This window comes from Arvicanthis niloticus, chromosome 30 (genome assembly GCF_011762505.2).
Source record: "Arvicanthis niloticus isolate mArvNil1 chromosome 30, mArvNil1.pat.X, whole genome shotgun sequence".
Lineage (NCBI taxonomy): Eukaryota > Metazoa > Chordata > Mammalia > Rodentia > Muridae > Arvicanthis > Arvicanthis niloticus.
Window position 1 is genome coordinate 24,704,175 of NC_133438.1, and position 22,101 is coordinate 24,726,275.

A 22,101-nucleotide genomic window follows, 5' to 3' on the forward strand; every position below is an offset into this window, starting at 1 on the left:
TGGGGACCTCTGTCCATCCTGTGTATACTCTTTGGTGGGTGACTCAGTCTCTGAGAGTCTCCTAGGGCCCAGGTAAGTTAACTCTGATGGTCTTCTCATGCACTTCCTGTTCCTTCAGAGGCCATCAATCATTTCCCCAAGTCTTCCAAAAGACTCCCTGAGCCCTCTCCAATGTTAGGCCGTGGTCTCTGCATCTGTTTCAGTCAGGTGCTGGATGGAGACTCTCAGAGGACAATTATGCTAAACTTCTGTCTGCAAGTATAACAAAGTATCTTCACTAATGTCAGGGACTAGTGCTTGCCTTTGGGATGGGTCTCAAGTTGGACAGGGTATATTTTGATCATTCCTCCAGTCTGTACTCCATCTTTAGGCCTGCATTTCTTGTAGACAAGACCAATTTTGGGTGGAATGTTTTTTTTTTTTTTTTTTTTTTTTTGGTTGAGTTGCTGCTTTTAATTCACCGCTGGGGGTCCTGCCTGGCTGCAGGTTGTGGCCTCTTTGGGATTCACATCACACTGCTATGCATTTCAGCTAAAATTGCCCTCATAGACTCCTTGGTGCCCTCCAATTCTTGGTCTCTGTCACATCCTAAAGATGCTTCCACCCTTCCACCCCTGCCAGCTGCAGATTCCAATTCAATATTCTGGCCCTCTGGCCCTCTCTGTCTCTCACCACACCTGTTCCTGACTCTGCTTTTTCTTTCTTATCTGCTCTCCCATCCAGTTGTCTCTTTTCCATCTGCCTCCTATGATTGCTTTACTCCCCCTTCTGATTGAGCTTCAACCATGCTCATTTTGGCCTTCCTTCTTGTTTAGTTTCTTTGAGTCTATGGAATATAGTGTGGGTTTCCTGTATTTTATAATTATTACTCACTTGTGAGTACATACATGCATGTACTTTTAGATCTGGGTTACTTCACTCAGAATGATAGTTTCTAGTTGTATCCATTTGCCTGCCAAATTCATGATGTCCGTGTATTTAATAGCTGAATCATGTTTCATTTTGTAAATGAACCACATTTTCTATATCCATATTTTGGTTGAGGGACATCTGGATTCTTCTAGTTTCAAGCTGTTATAAATAAGATGGCTATGAACTTTGTGAAGTCCCTACTCTAGGTCCCCTGCCCAAACAGAGTCCCTCCCTGCAATATCCTCTGTTTCTCCTTTGAGGTGTGGAAACTCACTCAAACTCCCCTGGGTAACTCCACATCATGGTGCATCAAGTCTCTGCTGGGTTAAGTGCATCCTCTCCCACTGAGGCCAGACATTGCAGCCCAGTTAAGGAAACAGATCCCCAAAATAGGCAGCAGCTTTAGAAACAGCCTCTGCTATAGTTGTTGGAGGACCCTCATGAAGACTGAGCTACACATCTGCTACATATATTCCAGGGGCCTTAGCCTAAACTGTGTGTGCTATTGGTTTGTGGATCAGTCTCTGAGTGTCCCCAAGGGTCCAAGTTAGTTGAGACTGTTGGTCTTCCTGTGGAGGAATTCCTATCCTCTTCAGGGCCATCAATCCTTCCCCCAACTTGTCCAAAGACCATTCAGTGTTTGGCTGTGTTCTCTGCATCTTCTCTGCATTTTAAGTCAGCTGCTGGGTGGAGCCTCTTTTTTTGTGTGTGGTTTTTTGTTTTGTTTTGTTTTGTTTTTGAGACAGGGTTTCTCTGTGTAGCCCTGGCTGTCCTGGAACTCACTCTGTAGACCAGGCTGGCCTTGAACTGAGTAATCCACCTGCCTCTGCCTCCCAAGTGCTGGGATTAAAGGCATGTGCCACCACTGCCTGGCTGGGTGGAGCCTCTTAATGGACAATTATGCAAGGCTCCCATGTGGGAGCATAACAGATTATCCCTAATAATGTCATAGATTGGTGCCTGTCCATAAGGTGGGTCTCCAGTTGGGCAAGTTTTCATTGGACATTCCCTCAGTCTCTGCTACAGCTTTACCTCTGCATTTCTTTTAAACTGGACAGATTTTATTCCGTGTGTCTACTGTGTTGTGTTGAAACTAATTATTTGGTTTTCTTCTCATGCTCCCATACATTCCCCATTTGGTCTCAGACCCTAATTCACAAAAGATACCATATAAACATTTACTATTCAATGCTAAGATATTTTTCAAGTCTGGTAGTTTTATATTTTTACCTTTATATTTTTTGTTTATTGTTTTCATGACTAAATTTCTCTGTGAAGCCTTTCCTGTGGTGATTGTAGATACAGAAACCACAGAAGCCACCTGACATATTTTTGTAAAATAAGCACATACTTCTGTGATGCTCTTCATCCACATCTTTAATTTTAAAATTCAGCCAAATATATAGATTATGTTCTATTTCTCATGCTGGCATATGTTCATGATATCCATAACACCTGAGGCTTCAGAGTCATTGAATTTCAGGTGTATGTCGTTCTGCCTGACTCTGTTTTTGTTTTCAAATTTTTGAATAAATATGTATTATGGCTGTGTGCATGAATATGAATATCATGTGTGCCTCATCTTTACTGTTGTCAGAAGATGGCCTCAGTACTCTTGATCTCGAAGTAATGACTACTTCTTGATCCCCATGTAAATACTAAAAGTAGACTACCCTTATATTGAAGACCAGCAAGAGCTTTCCACTCCTGAGCTATCTTTCCTGCTCCATGTTTCTTATTTCTGATCAACATATACATTACTAATATTTTCATCTGTCCATTTTTAAATGTTTAAACATGCATTCCCCTCTAGTAAACTTTAATTAATGTTGCTGTTTAAACTGGTTCACATCATGTTTTTGCAAGATGAATACAGAACTGCAGTGAATGTATAATTTTTGTAGGAACTTCAGTAAAGAACTGTGAGTTCTCTCTATCATTTTTGTTTCCTTGGTTGATTTTTGCTGGGGAGTGAGGATCTTAATATGTAACTTTTGCTGTCCTGCAACACATCACATAGACCACGCCAGCATCTAGCTCAATGACATACACCTGCCTGTACCTCTGTGATTAAAGACATGAGCAAATGCACGCAGCTTGCCCACCACGTTTGTAGTTAGTAATTGTTCATACAGCTTTTCAGATGTGTGCTCAGTACAGTTGATCTGTTTCCCCCTGCATATTTCTCAGTTGCCATTTGTGTTTCAAGGCTATATGCTATTCAAAGGAACCAGAAACAACAGGGGTGAAATTTATAATTTAATTTTTTTCTAAAATGACAGAATAATTACATTATAAATTCTGTTTCAGGAAATAAGTGGAGGAAGCACAAGAATTACATTACTACATTTTCTAGTAGAAAGTATCCATTTATTTACAGTGATGTCACGAACATGCTTTCTGTTGTACACATGTGTGTGATATTTTAGGATGCAGTGACTTATGATGACGTGCATGTGAACTTCACTGCAGAAGAGTGGAATTTACTGGATCCTTCCCAGAAGAATCTCTACAAAGATGTGATGCTGGAGACCTACCAGAACCTCACTGCTGTAGGTAAGACTGAGAATTTTGTGTTGCTTTTTAAAATAATCGAACAAGTGATTCTTGGTTATTGATGACCCTCTGTTATTTCAATTGAGAACGAGGAAGATTGAGCTGAATAAATCAGGTTCAGTGCTGTCAAAATTCACAGTAACTTGAATTTTATCTAATTTCCAATACTGTATCATTCATTTTCTGGTACTGTGTTTTAGGTTACAGTTGGGAAGATCATCATATTGAAGAACAAGGTCAAAGTTCTAGAAGGCATGAAAGGTAGTTTTCATGTGCAAGCTGATACAAATATGCATGTGAGGAGATTTTAATGTGTTCTGGAAGCTCTAAAGAAAAGCAAGTGTGTAAAAAAATCAGTCCTTTAAGTATAGCTATGATTATGATATTCTCACACAGCCATGTGCATCAATGTCAGTTATCTGATTTATGTTTGTAAGGCATTCCTCTAAGGAAGAAGACATGGAAACAATGCCTTAAGAGATACCTTTAATTGATTTATAGCTCCATTAGAGCTTTGCTGTGCAACTACCAATCTGAATAGTCTCATAATATTTAGATGATGCACATTGAATAGTGATAAATATATATCCAAAGCCATCCAATAAGCAAATAGTCCATGGTAAATTTGGTGATACTCATATTCCTATTGTGACATTTCTAGGTTTATTGAGTGGTCAGTTAGTGAGAGTGAAGAAAGTCGTGGAGAAACCTTAATTCATATACCACATGTCTACAAGAACAAAATGTCAAATGGTGTGAATTCAATATGGAAACCTTTCACTCATTCTTCTTTTAATGGGTATATCAATTGTCAGAATGGATAAAACCTTGTGAGCATAGGGATGTTGAAAGAAGCAACGTACCTCTTTTTACTCCAGAACAATGAGAAGATATATAGCATTCTGCCTTTGGTAGACTTTCTGAATATGATAGGTGTTTACAGTTAATTGATTTTCTGACTTTACTGGGAATATCCCCAAGTCACACTGCAGAAAATCTCTATGGGTACTAGAAGTTTGGAAATTCTTCTGTTTGTCCTGGTTCACAGTGCTGCTGTGGTGTGATTCACACTACAGGAAAAACTAGGAAAGCAATCTGTGTTTTAATACCCTGATATCTTCAGACATGTGAAATACATCATATAGAAATCACATAGAAAATGGATGTTATAAATGTGAGCCTTGTAGTAAATGGTCTTACCATCACTGGTATTTTCAGAGAGGTAAAGCAACCTACAGTCAGCAAATACAACCATGAACATCAAAATCATAAAACCTTATGAACTGAGCATTCTTTATTATTACACCAACTGCAAAATTTATTCATATTGATAAAATGATTGATCAGGCTAATGAATGTGGTAAAGATTTATATATGCCCATTATTGTTGCAGGCATGAAAGAAGTCATACTGAACAGAAACCATATGAATGTAATCAATGTGGTAAAGCCTTTTCAGGTCGCAGTGGTCTCCAATATCATAAAAGAACACATACTGGAGAGAATCCTTATGAATGTAACGAATGTGGTAAAGCCTTTTCACGACAGTCTCATCTCCAAGGACATAAAAGGACACATACTGGAAAAAAACCATATGAATGTAATCTATGTGGTAAAGACTTTTCACGACAGTCTCATCTCCAAGGACATAAAAGGACACATACTGGAGAAAAACCATATGAATGTAATCTATGTGGTAAAGCCTTTTCAGGTTACAGTAGTCTCCAATATCATAAAACCACACATACTGGAGAGAAACCTTATGAATGTAATCAATGTGGTAAAGCCTTTTCAGGTCACAGTGGTCTCCAATATCATGAAAGGACACATACTGGAGAGAAACCTTATGAATGTAATCAATGTGGTAAAGCCTTTTCAGGTCACAATAGTCTCCAATATCATAAAACCACACATACCGGAGAGAAACCTTATGAATGTACTCAATGTGGTAAAGCCTTTTCATGTCAAAGTAGTCTCCAAAAACATAAAAGAACACATACTGGAGAGAAACCATATGAATGTAATCAATGTGGTAAAGCCTTTTCAGGTCACAATGGTCTCCGATATCATAAAAGCACACATACTGGAGAGAAACCTTATGAATGTAGTCAATGTGGTAAAGCCTTTTCAAATCAGAGTACTCTCCAAAGACATAAAATAACACATACTGGAGAGAAACCTTATGAATGTAATCAATGTGGTAAAGCCTTTTCACGTCACAGTACTCTGCAAAGACATAAAAGAACACATACTGGAGAGAAACTGAATGTCATGAATGAGGTAAAGCCTTTCCAGGACACAGTCATCTCTGATTACACAAAAGAAAATGTGCAGAGTGAAACCTTATGAATGTAGTCAATGTGATAAAGCCTTTGCATGTCACTGTACTCTCCAAACAGTTAAAGGAACACACACTTTAGAGAAACCTTACAAAAGTAATGAATGTGGTAAATCCAGTGCATATCTCTGTAGTCTCCAAAGAACACAATCTGAGCAGAAACCTTTTGATTGTTCTAAAGTTGGGAAATTGTTTATGTGCCACAGTGGTTTCTGAATATAGAAATGAACACATATGAGAGAGAAACCATCTGAAAGTAATCAACATGTTAAAGCATCTGCATTTCATAATCATTTTTTGTTTTTTAAAGCATCTGCATTTCATAATCATTTTTTTTTGTTTTGTTTTGTTTTTGTTTTTTCAGTCAGGGTTTCTCTGTGTAGTCCTGGCTGTCTTGGAACTCACTCTGAAGACCAGGCTGGCCTCGAAATCAGAAATCCACCTGCTTCTCCCTCCCAAATGCTGAGATTAAAGGTGTGCACCAACACTGCCCAGGTATCCTAATCATTTTTAAAAGCATGAAAGAATTTATACTACAAATAAACTGGTGATATAAATATTTTTAACCCTAAAAATTGGAAATATTAAGAGATGTGCCTTGTGGGAGTAGATGTTACCTTTTTGAAGGAATTGAATTATTATGGTGGTGATCTTTGGAGCTCAGGCCAGTACAAATAGACCCTCCTACCACTTGGCTGGAAGACAGTCTCTTCCTGATGCCTTCACATGAGGATGCAGAACTCTCAGCTCCTTCTCCAGCTCATGGCTGCAGGCATGATGACATTCTTGGTATGATGTCAATAGACTAAACATTTGAAAGTGTAAGCCAGGCCCAATTAAATATTTGCCTTTAACACAGTTGCCTTGGTTACAATGTCTCTTCTTAGCAATGGATGTTCAATCTAAGACAGAAGTTGTTACCACAGTCTTAAGCATTGTTATGATAGGCCTGACCGGGGTTTTTTGTTTTGTTTTATGAAACAATGTGGATTGTTAGACTTTGGATTTGTATATGCATTAAGTGGAACTTAATGGGCTGTTCTAGTAGGAATATGAAACACATATGTACTGAGGGTGATTTGAATTTTGTGTATAGTTTTTATGATGTTTTGCTGAAGAAAGTTGCTGCCTTTTGCCCTTGTCTGTAGAGTGTCCTTTAAGGTAAGGTAAAGAGGTTGATGTTCATTGCATTGATAAAGGAAGTCTCAGTGAAGCCAGCAAAGCCTTTGACCTGTGTTTAGTCTCATGATGATTTGAACAAGCATAGTAATCTTAGAAAGAAAAAAATATAAAATGTTAGGTCAAAACTGAAAATCTGACCAGGAAGTTGAATGAAGCTAAATTCTGTGATTAATGATTTTAAATGGTATTAAAGGAACGGTGACATCAGGGCAAGATTCCATCCACCTAAACTTATGGATGTGAAGTTGTATGAAGGAGAACTATATCAGGTTAGGCATTAGTATTACCTAGTTGTTGTTTTCATGTGGACACAAGAGTTACCTGTGTGTGTGAAGTTGACAATTGATGGATTGTGATTACTCTTCTACATTATCATTTTAAGATCTAAAATAAAATACTTAAGGACAGGCATGGAGGTATATTCCTTAAATTTCAGATAAAGTCAAGCAGATCTCTGATTCAAGTCTTCCTGGTACAGAACATGTTTTAAGTAAGGAAAAGTCTACGTATGGACAAAGTGTTACACACATATTACCCAGCATTCAGAAGACACAGCCATGCAGATCTGAGTTCAAGGTTCAATTACAGAGCAAATTCAAGGACAGTTGAGCTTAGGCAGTGAAGTTGTTGAAAAATAGAAAGCTGGTGATGATGTAATAGGAGTGGCTGTGTTCCAGCCCCAGCAAGCAGAGGAACTCAGGCACTTTGTCCATGTGGCTCTGGCTTTAGAGGCAAGAATAGAAGGTACAACTGAGACAATTGATGCTAGTTAGCCATAGTTAATAGATTAGTGGGGATGAAGAAGAAATCAGCACCACTGAGGTGAAATCTTCTGGTAAGTGTTTTCTGAGAGAAAAAAGTTGTATCCAGAGGTAGCCAAAGTTGTACCTTGCTGTGCAGCTTGACTCAGTCCTGTGTAAGAGTCACCCAGGTGGCACTGGTTTTAAGGCATGGATGTTTCATGCAGTGCAGCTAAGGTTTGGCACCATGAAGGGAGCATGAGCGGAACACAGTTAAGACTGTTTGTCACTGAAGTACCCAGCATACTGAAGATGTCAGTCCTGTGGGATGAGCAGAAAGAACAGCAGCAGCAGTTGAGTGGAGTCAAGCAGAACCTAGTGTACTATAGAGGGAAGAGCTGGAGAGAGACCCAGCTTCTTTTGAGGAGCGCAGAAGATCATCTGTGGATCCCAGATACTGGAACAAGAAGCTGTAATTTTGAAGTTACTTTGGAGACCCCAAGAGTTTTAGGATCCAGAGCTATGGGATACCTTCCTAGGAAAACTACTTTCAGGAAATATAATGAGTCAAAGAGAAAGAATTGTGCTGCAGTGAGCAGGGAAGAAAGGAGTTGGAGATCTGAAAAACACTTTGACATCAGACCTGGAGATGCAGTTTGGAGATTTCTTGCTGGCTTTTGGTCTTCTTCTGGCCCAGTATTTCCTCACAATGCTGATTAGGAATGGTGAGCTATATCCTGTGAATTTGGATGGATATTATGTGCTAATTTTTTAAAGTATAGGGGATTACAGTTACATGATTGGAATGATCTCAGAAGAGACTTTAAACTTTGGACTTTTAACATTTATGAGACTTCTATAGATGATGGGACTTTTTAATTTGAACCTCACATATTTTGTATTATACTATTTTTAAATATTGTCTCCATATGGGGGCAAGGCAATGGAATGTGCTCAGAGAATAGAATATACTTGGCTCAGAGAATAGAAGAAAGTTATTATGAGATGTGGCCTTGTTGGAGGAAGTGCATCACTGAAGGCTTTGAAGTTCCACCCAGTGCAGAATGGGTCCTCCTATTAGCTCCCTGGCAGACAATCTCTTCCTGGCTGCCTTTGGACCAAGATGCAGAACTCTCAGCTTTTTCACTAGCATCATGTTTTCTTGCATGCCTGCCATGCTTCCTGCTATGACAAAAAAGGACTAAATCTCTGAAACTGTAAGCCAGTCCCAATTAAACTGTTGCTTTTATAGGAGTTGCCTTGTTCATGATTTCTCTTCATAGCATTGGAAATAATAAGATATAAACCCTGTGAGTGTATTTAATATGGTCAAGCCTTTGCACAATTCTCTAGTCTTCATTATCATGAAAGAATGTGTGCTAGGGAAAAACCTTATGAATATGTTTAGTATAATGAAGCCTTTGAACACCTCTAAAGTCTTCATTATTATGAAACTATTCATACTGGACAGTGGTTACATACTGTGCTAAAGCCTCTATGTTATGGGGTCCACTGAGGTCCAATACAACTCAAACACAGGACAAGTCAAATGATAAGAATTTATTGTAATCAAGTCACTGCTGATAAATCAGGACCACAAGATTACACTCAGAAGCTTAGCTGCAATACCCCAGCCTCAGCCCCACCCTGAACCAGAAAGTTAAATAGCTTCCAAAAGTCAAAACCACAAAGTCCTGTGCCAAGTTACAGTTACATTTTTCTCCCAATCATGTTTGGTTTTTTGTTTTAATCTGTCAAATGATACAGAATGTAGGTTGTATGGTCTACACAATCACAGCCATTTGTTCTTTTGTGGTTAGGAACATGCATTATATTTTGAGAAATAAAACATGAATAGCAAATTATGGTTAAGAATATTTGTTATGTTTTAGGGAACAAACCATGAATAATAAAAGCTTGTCAGATATTATTAAGTACACAGGTCCCCTATGACCTGGAATTTAAACTTAGTTTCAGTTTATGATTAAATGAAGAGTGGTAACAAAAAGTCAGTCCTTAGGGCAAGTTTCTTTCGCTTCTTTCAAACATTTGTATTTTATAAACATATTAGAATATATTACAGAGCACATATTGAAGACATATCTTACAAATTTTATCAATGAGATAAAATCTTTTCACAACACATAGAAGAATACATCCTGGAGAGAAATGCTATGAATAAGCAATGTGGTAAAGCCTATGCATGTGGCAATTGTCTTAGAAATCATGAGCTAAAGTCATAATTCAAGAAACCCCATAAACGTGGTCAATGCGTTAAACTTGTGTACTTTCTGGTATCTTTTTATAAGAGTAAAATCTTTAGCATAAAATCAATCTATTAAAGCCTTTGTGTATCACAGCAGTCTTTGAGGACCCTCAAAAATACCAAAAGTAATCTGTGACTACAAAGAATTTGCTAAGATCTTATCCAACACAGGTACACTGAGTTACTCAAGGTTATTTATTATGAGGAAAAAAAAATGTGAAAAGCGTCAACAATCAATTCAAACTTTATGATGTCTCTCTATTTTGTTTGCAATTGCAAACTCATTTGTGATGCCACTGCATTTTCTTTGAATTTTTTTTTGTATTTTCTATTTCTTCTATTTTTTCTATTTTGTCTTTTTCTTTGTATTTTCTACGTTGTTGGATCATGTATCCAACAACGTTGCTGAAGGGGCTTATCAGCTCTAGGAATTACATTTGAGAAGTTTTGGTCCACTTGTATCATCTGCAAATACAGATAATTTCGGCCAGGCAGTGGTGGCGCACCCCTTGAATCCCAGCACTTGTGAGGCAGAGGCATGTGGATTTCTGAGTTTGAGGCCAACCTGGTCCACAGAGTGAGTTCCAGCACAGCCAGGCTTACACAGTGAAATCCTGTCTCAAAAAAACCAAAAAAGAAATAATTTTACTTTCTCCTTTCTAATCTATATTACCTTTATCTTCTTCAGTTTTATTTCACTTGCTAGACTTTTAGATAGTATTTCAAATAAATATGGAGAGAACGGATCACCTTATCTTGTTTGTGAATTTGTGGAATAAATATGAATGTCTCTCCAGTTAATTTAATGTTGGGTATAGGTTTGCAGTAAAGTGACATTATGTTTAGGTGTGTCCCTTGTATCCTTAATCACTCCAGGAACTTTATCATAAAGTGGGATTAAATATTGTCACAGAATTATTCATCATCTAATGAGATGACCACTTGTTTTATTTTCTTACACATTAAGCACATTACATTAAACCATTCTTGAATCTCTTTAATGGAGCCTGCCTCATTGATCATGGAGGATGATCTTTGAAGTGTTTTCTATTCTATTTAATTAAATATTTTTGCATCTGTGGTTTTAAGGGAAAATGATCTGTAATTTTTTTGTAGCTGAGTCTTTATATTTATTGGATATTTGCATAACCATGGGTTCCCAAAATAAAATCAGCTAAAGTTTCTTCTTCTTCTATACTGTTGGATACTTTGAGGAATATTTTCATGAACTCCTCTTTGGAAGTCTGGTAGGATTCTACCATAAAACTCATGGCCCAGGCCTTTGTTTGTTGTCAGACTTGTAATGACTTCTCTTTTTCTAAGTGTTTAGGTCTGTTTAAGTTATTTACCTTAGTTTGAATTAACTTTGGTAAGTGGAACAAATTGAGGAGATTAGCCTTTACTTTTAGAATTTCTAATTTGGTGTTGTACAGGCATTTTAAAACTATGTCTTTACCATTCTCTGGCTTTTTTCATTGTCTGTTATTTTGTCACCATTTTTATTTTACATTTCATTAATTTGGATATTCTCTATCTTTTAACAAGTGTTTCTATTTTGTCTAATAAAAGGCTCAAAGGACCAACTCCATGTTTCATTCACTCTTTGTATTTTTCTCTTTCTGATTTATGGATTTTGATACAAATTTGACAATATCTTGATGTCTACTTCTTTCCTTCATTGCTCACTCACTTCTTTCCGTTCTAGACTTTAAAGGATGCTCTTAAATTGCCAGTGTGAGAGCTCTCCAATTTTTTCATGTAGGGATTTTGTGCTATGAACTTTCATCTTAGAGACAGTATTATTTCTTTGTGTTCCATAAGATTCTGCATGTTGCATATTCATTTGCATTGACTTCTATAAGGTCTCTAATTTCTTCCTTAATTTCTGTCTTAACCTAGTTTTCACTCAGTAGTGAGGTGTGCAGTTTCCAGGAGGTTGTAAGCTTTGTGTTCTTTCTGGTTTTGTTGATATCCAGCTGTAATCCATGGTGGTCTGATAAGATACATGGTGGTAGCTTGTTTTTTCTTGTATGTATTGAGATCTGCAATGTGTCTGAATATGTTTGCAGTTTACAAGTGAGTTTCATGAGGTGCTAAGCAGAAGGTATATTCTCTTATATTTCGATAGACGGTTTTCCAAATTTCAGCTAGATTCATGTTCATGCTATTAGTTAGCTGGAGTATTTTTCTGTTTAATTTTGGTCTGGAGAATTCATCCATTGGTGAGAATGGAGTAATGAAATTTGCAAGTATAATGTATGAAGGTTATCATGTGATTTTTACTTTAAAACTCTTTAGTTTACAAAGGTATGTGACCATGTGTTTAAGGCATAGATGTGAAAAATTGAAATGTCATTTTTGGTAATTTTTCCCTTTGATGAATATGTTGTATCTTTCTCCAATTATTTATTTATTTATTGGTTTTTTGAGACAAGGTTTCTCTGTGTATCCCTGGCTGTCCTGGAACTCACTCTGTAGACCAGGCTGGCCTCGAACTCAGAAATCCACCTGCTTCTGCCTCCCAAGTAGTGGGATTAAAGGCATGTGCCTGTCAGAAGCCAGGACCCTTGCCTCTTACCCTCACCCCCTACCTCTCTCCAGCTGCACAATGTCCCCTGCAGCTTCATCCTGCCTGGCAACCACAAGATCCTGCTTGGCAGCTGCAGGTAGATTCATAGCAGTGTACTGTGTCTTCTGGGAAAAGCAGTGTACCATATCTTTTGAGAAAAGCAGGTGGACCGCACATTGTTTCAGGGCACAGGCCGAGAAGATTCTGTACTTTTCTACCACCTGGCTCCTCTTACCCCCTCCTTTTGCAAAATGTATTATAAAAAGGTGCTTCACGCCCAAATATACTACTCTTGACAAGCATTTGCTTCCTTGAGTCCTTTTCTCTCTCTTGCCTGTTCTTTTTTCAGGTTTGCGGCCCTCCTCATGCCCACAAATTACTAAGCCTGCAGGTCGGATCATGCGCCACCACCGCCCGGCCTTTTTTGTTTTTTTAAAAACTATTTTAAAATGGTTACACCAGCTTGCTTCTTTGGTCTATTTGCTTGGAATAACTTTTTACAACCCTTTACACTGAATTAATGCTTATTCTTGATGTTGAGCTATCTTTCTTTTTTCTTTCCTTCTTTTTACAGTTTTTATTGTTTTTTAATGATTTATTTATTTATTTATTTAATGTATGTGAGTACACCATAGCTGTCTTCAGACACACAAGAAGAGGGCATCAGACCTCATTACAGATGGTTGTGAACTACCATGTGGTTGCTGGGAATAGAACTCAAGACCTATGGAAGACCAGTCAGTGCTCTTAACCACTAAGCCATCTTCTCCAGCCCAAGCTATATTTCTTATATTCAATAGAAATATAAGTTTGTGTTAGCATCTATTCTGTTAGCCTGTGTCTTTTTATATGTCATCTGAGGTCATTGATATTGAGAGAGTCAATGAATGGTGATTGTTATCTCCTGATATTTTGTTGTTGTTGTTACTGCTGCTGCTGGTCATGGTGGTGGTGTTGGGGTGTGTGTGTGTGTGTGCTTTCCCTTCTTTTGCATGTCCCCAACATTTTGGCCCCCAAATGTGGGGTACAGCCGCTCGCAACATTTTTGATGCCCAACATAGGGCAGCTCTGGCCACAACACAGGAATAGTTAATGTTAAAATGCAGATTTCAATATAGGACTACTTAATAATAAATGGAATTTCAATATAGACCTAGTTAACATAAAATTGAAAATTGCAATCTAGGAATAGTTAACATGGAATTTTAAATTTCAATACAGGACTAATTAACATGAAATTGGAAGTGGCAATCTAGGACTAATTATCATGGAATTACAAATTGAAATCTAGGACTAGTTAACATGGAATTATAAATTTCAATACAGGACTAATTAACATGAAAATGGAAGTGGCAATCTAGGACTAATTATCATGGAATTACAAATTGAAATCTAGGACTAGTTAACATGGAATTGTAAATTTCAATACAGGACTAATTAACATGAAATTGGAAGTGGCAATCTAGGACTAATTATCATGGAATTACAAATTGAAATCTAGGACTAATTAATATATTAAATTGTAAATTTAAATATATGATTAGTTAACCTTAAATTGTAAAGTTCAGTGAAGGACTAGTTAACAGGAAATTGTAAATTTTAATATAGGACTAGTTAACAAAGAATTGGAAATTGCAATCTAGGGCTTGCCAATATGGAATTGTAAATTTTCATTATAGGACTAGTTAACATTAAATTGAAAGTTGCAATCTAAAACTAGTTAACACGGAATTGTAAATTTCAATATAAGACTAGTTAACATGGAATTGGAAATTGCAATCTAGGACTCATCAATATCGAGTTATAAATTGCAACATAGAATTAGTCAACTTGGAATTGTAAATTTCAATATAGGAGTATTTAACTTGGAATAAGAAATTGCAATCTAGAACTAGTTAACATTAAGTTGTAAATTTCAATATAGGACTAGTTAACATTCAATTGTAATTTGCAATATAGGACCACTACAACAGTAGAATTGAAATGTCAAGACCCGAGCAAAATGTTGAGGCCCGGACTGCCTCACATTTGGGGTGGCCACTGTATCCCAGCCCAAGCTGCCACTCCAGTCTGCGGGTCAGGGTTCAGCAAGAGAGAGAGTGAGGACAGACCAGAGTGAGGAATGGAGACCAGACAGAGTGTGATTCACTCCGTTTATTCTTCAGTCTCTCTTCTTCAATCCAAGTCCCAAGTCCTAAGTTCCTAGTCCCTAGTGCCTCCAAGTTCCAAGTTACTTCTTCCAAGTTCTCTTCCAAGTGCCTGCTACCTAATGCCTAATTCCTACTCCAAGTTGTACTCTCTGAAGTGTCTGATTCTCTGTTGTCTGCCTCTGCCTTTTATATGCCTCACTTCTAAGCCATGCCTCTAAGTCACACCTTTAATCATGCCCTTAGGTCTTGTCTCTAAATCTGATCTCTAAGTCACACACCTTTAATCTCACACACCCAAGGAAAGTCCTGGGTATCTAAAGCAAGATGTTATCAAAGTGTGCTCAGCTGTTGTAGGCTGTTGTAATACAGGTCTCATGTCAGGGTATATGGCTCAAGATGGCTGCAAAGCTGATAGCTGCTTTCTGCTAAAAGTCGGCTCCCAACAGAATTGTCCTCTCACATTGGATCATTTCTCTTGGGCAAAGGAAAAAGCTTTCTTCTTCCTGGAATAGACAGGTATTCTGCTTATGATTTTGACTTTCATGCACACATTGCTTCTGCCAAATCCACGATCCATAGATATACTGAGTGCCTCATTCACCACAATGGCATTCCACACAATATTGCTTCTGATCAAGAGCTCATTTCACACCAGAGAAATGAGACAGTGGACCAATGATCATAAATTAATGGTATTAATTACCATATTCCTTGTTACCCTGAAGGTGCTGAGCTGATAACAAAATAGAATGAACTTTAGAAGGCCCCTTTACATAGCCAATTATGGGACAGCCATCTGGAGAGCTGGGCAGGGTCCTAGGCTGTATGTATTTTGAATCAGCTTCCAATATTTAGTACAGTTTCTCTCACAGCAAAGATCCATGGTTTCAGGAATCAAGGCTGTTGTAAACCTGTGTGAAGGTCGCAGTCCCCCAAATCTGAGTGAAACTCAGTTCAAAATGGAGGACTCCCTTTATCAGCAGGGTTTCCATCTCTTTCTTTCTTTTATTTATTTATTTATTTATTTATTTATTTATTTATTATTTAGGGCTTCCATTTCTTTAGTTTATTATTTATTTATCTATTTATTTTTATTAGGGTTTCCATTTCTTTCTTTCATTTATTTATTTATTTTTATTTATTTACTTTTTTAGGGCTTCCATTTCTCTGCCTAAATGTATCTAGACATTGTCCCTGAACACGGATGGCTGTCCTTATCAAAAGAATGTCCCTGTGTGGAGCTACTTAAACTCAGCACACAAGTCCCATTCTGGCTTCCCTGCCCACATGATACTTAGGTATACTATTATGAACAATTAATCCTTTCCACCTGTACCCCAAAAAGCTCTCATATACCTTAATTCTGGAACAATAAAGTAGAATTGACTCACTGTGCTGGTCTCCGGAGTTAATTTTTAGTACTCACAGCCATCTCAAGCCAGGTTGCCATGGCTGTTCCCTTTGTCCTCACTGTTTGGTGGCTAACAATCACCCAAGAATAAAGAAGACCCACACCAAAGCTACCACCTTTAGTGGCCCATTGGAAAAATGTCAATGTGTTTTACATTACTGTGTTTAGCCTTTCCCATTCTTTAGGTTTCTCACAAATTCTCCTGTCTTTCCATGAATCCATCACTGGTGATGCTGTGACAAGATGAATATGAGAGGGCTGGCACTGCAGTCACCTTTGAGAGAATATCTGCACTTTTTTGTGTTTGTGCAATGGATCCTTCTACATTGTTAAACTCACCAAAGGAGTGTTATAGAAAGAGCAGCAGTTATGGTGCCTCAGAGAAGAGTCCTTCTAAGGGGACAAAATAAAACAAAAGTGATGACAAAGACTCTCCAAATAAGACAGTCATGGAAGGCAGCACACATGGAAAGATTTTGTTATGCGAGTCAGGTAACATCCACAATACACAAAAGCCAGACTGTTAGGACCATCATAATTTCCATTCAGGATATAATTAAGAACATAATTAGGGCAGCATTATGCTTCTTATAGGAAGAAAATAGGCAAGAGTACCACCTAAAAACCAATGTCATGCTTTGTATTGGGTGTTAGAAGACTGACATTTTTGACATTTTTGTAAGGCCAGTAGTTTGGTGAAAAAATATCGAGGAGTTTTGGATAATCCCATATAAGTTTATATTCAACCACTGATTCTCTTCTATTACAATCTTGGGTAATATATGAAGAATTAAATTTTGAGGAAATACTCCTAGCATCATTTTTAACATGGGTTATGTTTTATAAGGTGAAATGTGCATCTATTATGAGTTGGACAATATTCCATAGCCCTTCATAAAAGGATATAACTTGAACCAGCTGTTTGCTTCATCAGAACCCTGCATGAAGAGCATGCACCTGCTGCTCCTACATCACATTTAAATCAGGGAGCAGGCATGGTTACTGTAGTGAAGGACACAGTCTATTAGTGAGAAGTTCTCTTCGATAGTGAGATGGTGTTCTGTATTTAGTAAATATAGCTTTTGGATTTGGCCTCAGTTTTTAATAAGATTGTTCAGTTTTCCTCAGCTGTATGTAGACCCTGGCATGCTGAAGTAAGCAAAGGGCTTTTCTTTTATCTGGGATATTGAGATACATCTATAGATGACAAAGAGAATCAAGAGTGAGAATTTATTTTCTAAATAACATTTCAAAAGGTCAACCATATTTTTAAGTACTCTTGTCCCTTCACTTGCTAAAGAGACACACTGCATTTTGAAAGTGATCATAGTCATACATGCCCGCTTAAAACTGCACATTTAGCAAAATCAACTTCTGTTTACCTTCTGTTAAGGTCTATCGAAATTACATATCTAGGTTATCATGTGACCTTCTGAAGAATCTCTGTATCTTCAAGCTTTTCTTTGTACTATTTTCCCTCTTAGTGAACATTATTCGATATTCTTGCTTTGCTGAGTGTGACTTCCCATGGAAGCTCTGAGGGACTCATCCCTGTATTCTGACTCTGCTCAATGTAGACTGGACACAGGATAGAATTAGACTTAGATCACAGTGTCATAAACGTGGTTCTGAAGACAGAGACTTTAGTCGCATATGTATTTCCCATAAGTCTCATAATCTAAGTGCCTTCAATACCTAACTTGTTCCTTCAGAATTTCCAAATGCTTTGTATTTTTTTTCTCACTTTGGACATTTCATCCTAATCTATATATACCTCCTTCTTTATCAAAACCATTTACATCTTCAGATCATTCTAACATTTTATAAATGTTAATACCATAGGATACAATAGGTTAGACAAATAAATTCACAATCTGTTGTGAGAATATTTCTTTAAGAGTGGGGAATAAGCAATTTATATCCCCTCTTTCTAAGTTCTCAGTGGCTCCACATTTCAAAATTATCAGTTTACCATAGGATAACAATGAAATTATTGGTTTTACTTGCAGAAAACTGACAAATTGTTCCTTATGAGACTGTAGATATCCTGCACTCATTCATATAAAAAATATTTTACTTACTATGTCAGGAGACAAATTCACATTACCTAAATAGTTATTCCATTTCCATAGTGTACAAATACTGACCAGCCATGTTCTCTCTCTCTCTCTTTCTCTCTCTCTCTCTCTCTCTCTCTCTCTCTCTCTCTCTCTGTCACTTATAGAGGTTTATCAATATTTAAAAACTCCTGCTGTGATTATATTAATTCAACAGAGCTGAAGATATGAAAATGTTTGTTGTTTAATTTAGAAGATAAGACACAAACCCTGAGGTGGATCTTTCAATCATTTTATACTTATTTGCTTTTAATGAGGCTTTACTGGATATAAATATCTCTCAAATTATTAACATGTTTATATCTGTATAAAAATTCAAATATGTATCTATCATATTTAAAAGGAGAGATATGTTGCTCTGATATGAGTAAGGACAATGTCCATTATGAATAACATCTACTAGTCTAGGAGCAGTCAACCCTTTAAAAATAATTTAGAACCTTAAAGGATAGAGACCATGTTGTGTACTAGAATTGGGATAAGGTTCAATGAGATAACATTGTGACCAGAATTGTATGATTACATAGATCATGTCCTTAAAAATAGACAATAATATTTAAATATATATGTTCATGTTACCTATTTTAAAGAGAGATTGAGACTTGTATTATTATTTTATATTACCTTTACCTGAGAGGGTATATGGATTAAATATATTTTTGTCTTTTCATGTTAGTTTCTAAGTTTAATTTATTATGAATGAAATAAACTTAGGCCAACATATCCAATTTACTTTGCTTGTAATCCATTTGCTATTTCATACACGATATGAATCACAAACCATGATCTCATGTGCATAGTCTATACTATAAAATAAAAGGGCAAATTTTGTTAAGTCATGAATTTGTATCTATTGCTTGTCTGGTATTCCTTTTTCAGAATTTTCATTGTCAAGAGAAAACTTCATATAGAAATCTTTAGTAGGCATATTTTCAGGTTAGGAAGAAAGTAAACCAGACATGTCTAGTGTAGAAGAGTACTGAGAGCATTTTATCTGAGAGGAAAATTAACTGCAGCAATAGCTGACAGTGAGACCCAGCATAGGGTAGCATAAATGTTCTTTGCTGGCAGCAGACTGTGTGGCTCTTGGAAACTTATCCTTTGATTATCTGTTGGGTTCTGTGAATAGCAAAGTCTCTGCTTCCTTTGTTAGTATGCTAGTTTTGGAGGCAAATGGCTGGAAAAAACTTTTAGGTTCTTTTGAGAAGTCTTTCTCTTAAGCGAGAGAGAAGCTATCACAATAAGAATAAAACAAACCATTAAGATATAAAATGAATACCTTGTAGGCCTGATATTTCTTCTTTGTGTAATAGGGATAATATTGATTCAGTGGGACCATCAAGAATAATGGTGGTCGCCTTAACCTTAACCCTGAGCCTAACCCTATCCTAACCCTCACCTCTTAATTTCCTAACCTCCTAAACCTAATTCTAAAAACCTGTACCTAATCCTAACCATGACTGTCTAATCCCCTAACTCTAACTCAAACCTTGCTTGCTGTGGGGCATATTTCTTAATTACAACTGTTGAAGTGAGAAACCCTTTATTAATCTTGCGCTTTTGAGATGTTCAGATCCACCTTTAATGTGGGCTATAGATTCTTTTGACAACCTACATATAAAAAGGACATTGAACAGGGTGGTGTTTTGTTTTTTTGTACTTGCCCTACCTTTACAAAACAAAAGTGAATTGTTTGTTTATTTGTGTTTTAAAACTGGTATTAGTAAGCACTTATCTCTTCAGAATTCTGGTATACACTGAAGATCAACTGTAATATCCTGCAACATAAAATCAACCAGCCCTTGTTTTTCTAATTTCTCTGGGCTGACAGCTTTTATTGTGGCATTCTATTAAATCCCCTTTTTACATACATAGAGAGACTCATTCTCTCTATGATTTGAGATATGTTTATCTACAGAACCTGTACTAATCCAACTGTGTTTTTTCTCCACTTTGCCACTGATGAAGATGTGCTGGCTAACAATAATGCTCAACTGTGTTTCCCTTATGATTCTGGCTTTTCTCCAGGGCTGATTGATACCTGTCATCTGGTGAAAGGGAGCTGCAGTTTCCCTGAGCCCAGCCTGAAGTTTGTTTCCTAAAACCCCTCTTTAGTGTTAATGGTGTTAGCATTCTGTCTAAAATTCTACCTCACAGTTACCTGGTGACAGCCAGGCATGATCCTCCCCATAGTTACCTCTCTTTAAAGACAGATGGAATAAGTTCTAGTGATGTGAGGGGATGTGTGGGGGAAGGAGATGTCTCAGCAGGCCCATGCCTCCTGCTGAGATATTTCTTCCCCAGGAGGGACCATGCCTCATGCTGAGACAGCTCTTCCCCAGAAGCAGCCCACCAGAAGACAGTATAGTATAGAATATAGTTTATTCAGGACATGGAGAGGAGAGTTAAGAGGGTAGTTGAGGCAGAGAAAGATAGAGAGAGGCAGAGAGTAGAGAAGTAGAGGCTGGCCATGAGCATGTGCAGAGAGAGGGGGGAAGGGCACAAGAAGGAAGAGAAAGAGATCAAGAGATCAAAAGAGAAGACCAAGCAGCCATCTTTACAGGGAGTCAGGCCTACCCAGCTGTTGCCAGGTAACCATGGGGAGGAGCATACCTGGCTGTTGCCAGGTAACCGGGGTGGAGTTTAGACAGAATGCTAAGAAATAGCCAGGGTATCCTTCCTCTGGTAAGGTCAGATTGATACCTCCACTGCACCTTTAGTAATGGGCTATATAAGCTATTCACCTTGATTACAGGAAGAAGAAGGCAAGTGCTGTGAGGAAAGCTCAGGTAAGGTCTGAAGTCAGGTCCTGGTAACTGCAGGATCAATGCTTGTTCTGCATGCCTCTCGTGTCTCTTTCGCCCGCGAAAAAGGACACGGAGGCAGTGATCGGGTATTACTACAAATGAGGCTTTACTTGTAACAGCAGAAGTGGAAAGACCCAAAGCCCGGGAAAGGCACTGCTATATATACCCTAGAGTGGCGTGTTCACTTCTGATTGGCTGTTCACTCATCACCCCATATTACGCCCCGGGATGGGCAGTGACTTTGGCGTGCTTTCTGCCTTTTGCACCTGCACAGTCAGTTGTTTACTAGTGGGAGGACAGGATGCCCGCGCCATCTTGTAATGGCGAATCACTGCGGCTCCCAACAAATGCTCTCAGAGGGGAGGAGCAGGCAGCTGAACAGCCAGAGTTGGAATGCTGGGTTCTCCCCAAGGGCTGGGGGGGGGGTGAGATTCCTCTTTGAAGACAGAAACAAATGCTAATGGAGTGCAAACCACTTCTGAGATCTGGAAAAGGTCTGACCCTAGCCCAGAAGCACACTTTAACCTTGAGGAAGTAAGACTCACTGGCCAATCAAGGCATCCAGGCAGACCTGCCAATCAGACAAGGAGGCGGGTTCTTCTGGGTGCCATTTTGCAAGTCCTTGGTGGCTCTGCAGGCTTGAATGGCCATCTGTATCCTGCTTTCAGCTCTGCTGTGGGTGCTGTGTGGATACCTCAGGGAAGCTCTGAAATCGAGTCATGGTGAACACAGGATCACTGCGCACAATGGGTAGGGGCAGGTGTCTGAGCAGTGGGTGCTGGGGTGCTGGGTCCTCTCTGGAGCTGCATGGGAAGCATCAGCCAGGTGTGACCACCTGTGAGGTCCCTGGTGATGCCCCTCACATGTTAGATCAGGAGGTGACCTCTGAGTAATGTCACTGTCATGGCTGATTCTGAACCTGCCCAAAACATTTGGACCAGTTGGTTTCCTGTAGAAACATGGGTGGTTTCTCTGACTCTGCAGCACATGTGTCCAAACCCTTTTGTCTTTTATAGTATACATTAAGAAGACAGGTATAGCTGGGCAGTGGTGG

The 22,101-nt window shown here is 38.2% G+C and overlaps 1 protein-coding gene across 1 annotated transcript in view; it reads left to right on the plus strand.

The window, feature by feature from the left end:
• Nucleotides 1-9,164, plus strand: part of LOC143440726 (uncharacterized) — a 32,071-nt gene extending 22,907 nt beyond the window's left edge. The window contains exon 2 of the mRNA XM_076927482.1: nt 4,862-9,164. Within this exon, the coding sequence (XP_076783597.1) occupies nt 4,862-5,816 (955 nt within the window). The 3' untranslated portion in view covers nt 5,817-9,164. The remainder of the gene's footprint in view (nt 1-4,861) is intronic.
• Nucleotides 9,165-22,101: the final 12,937 nt, after the last annotated feature.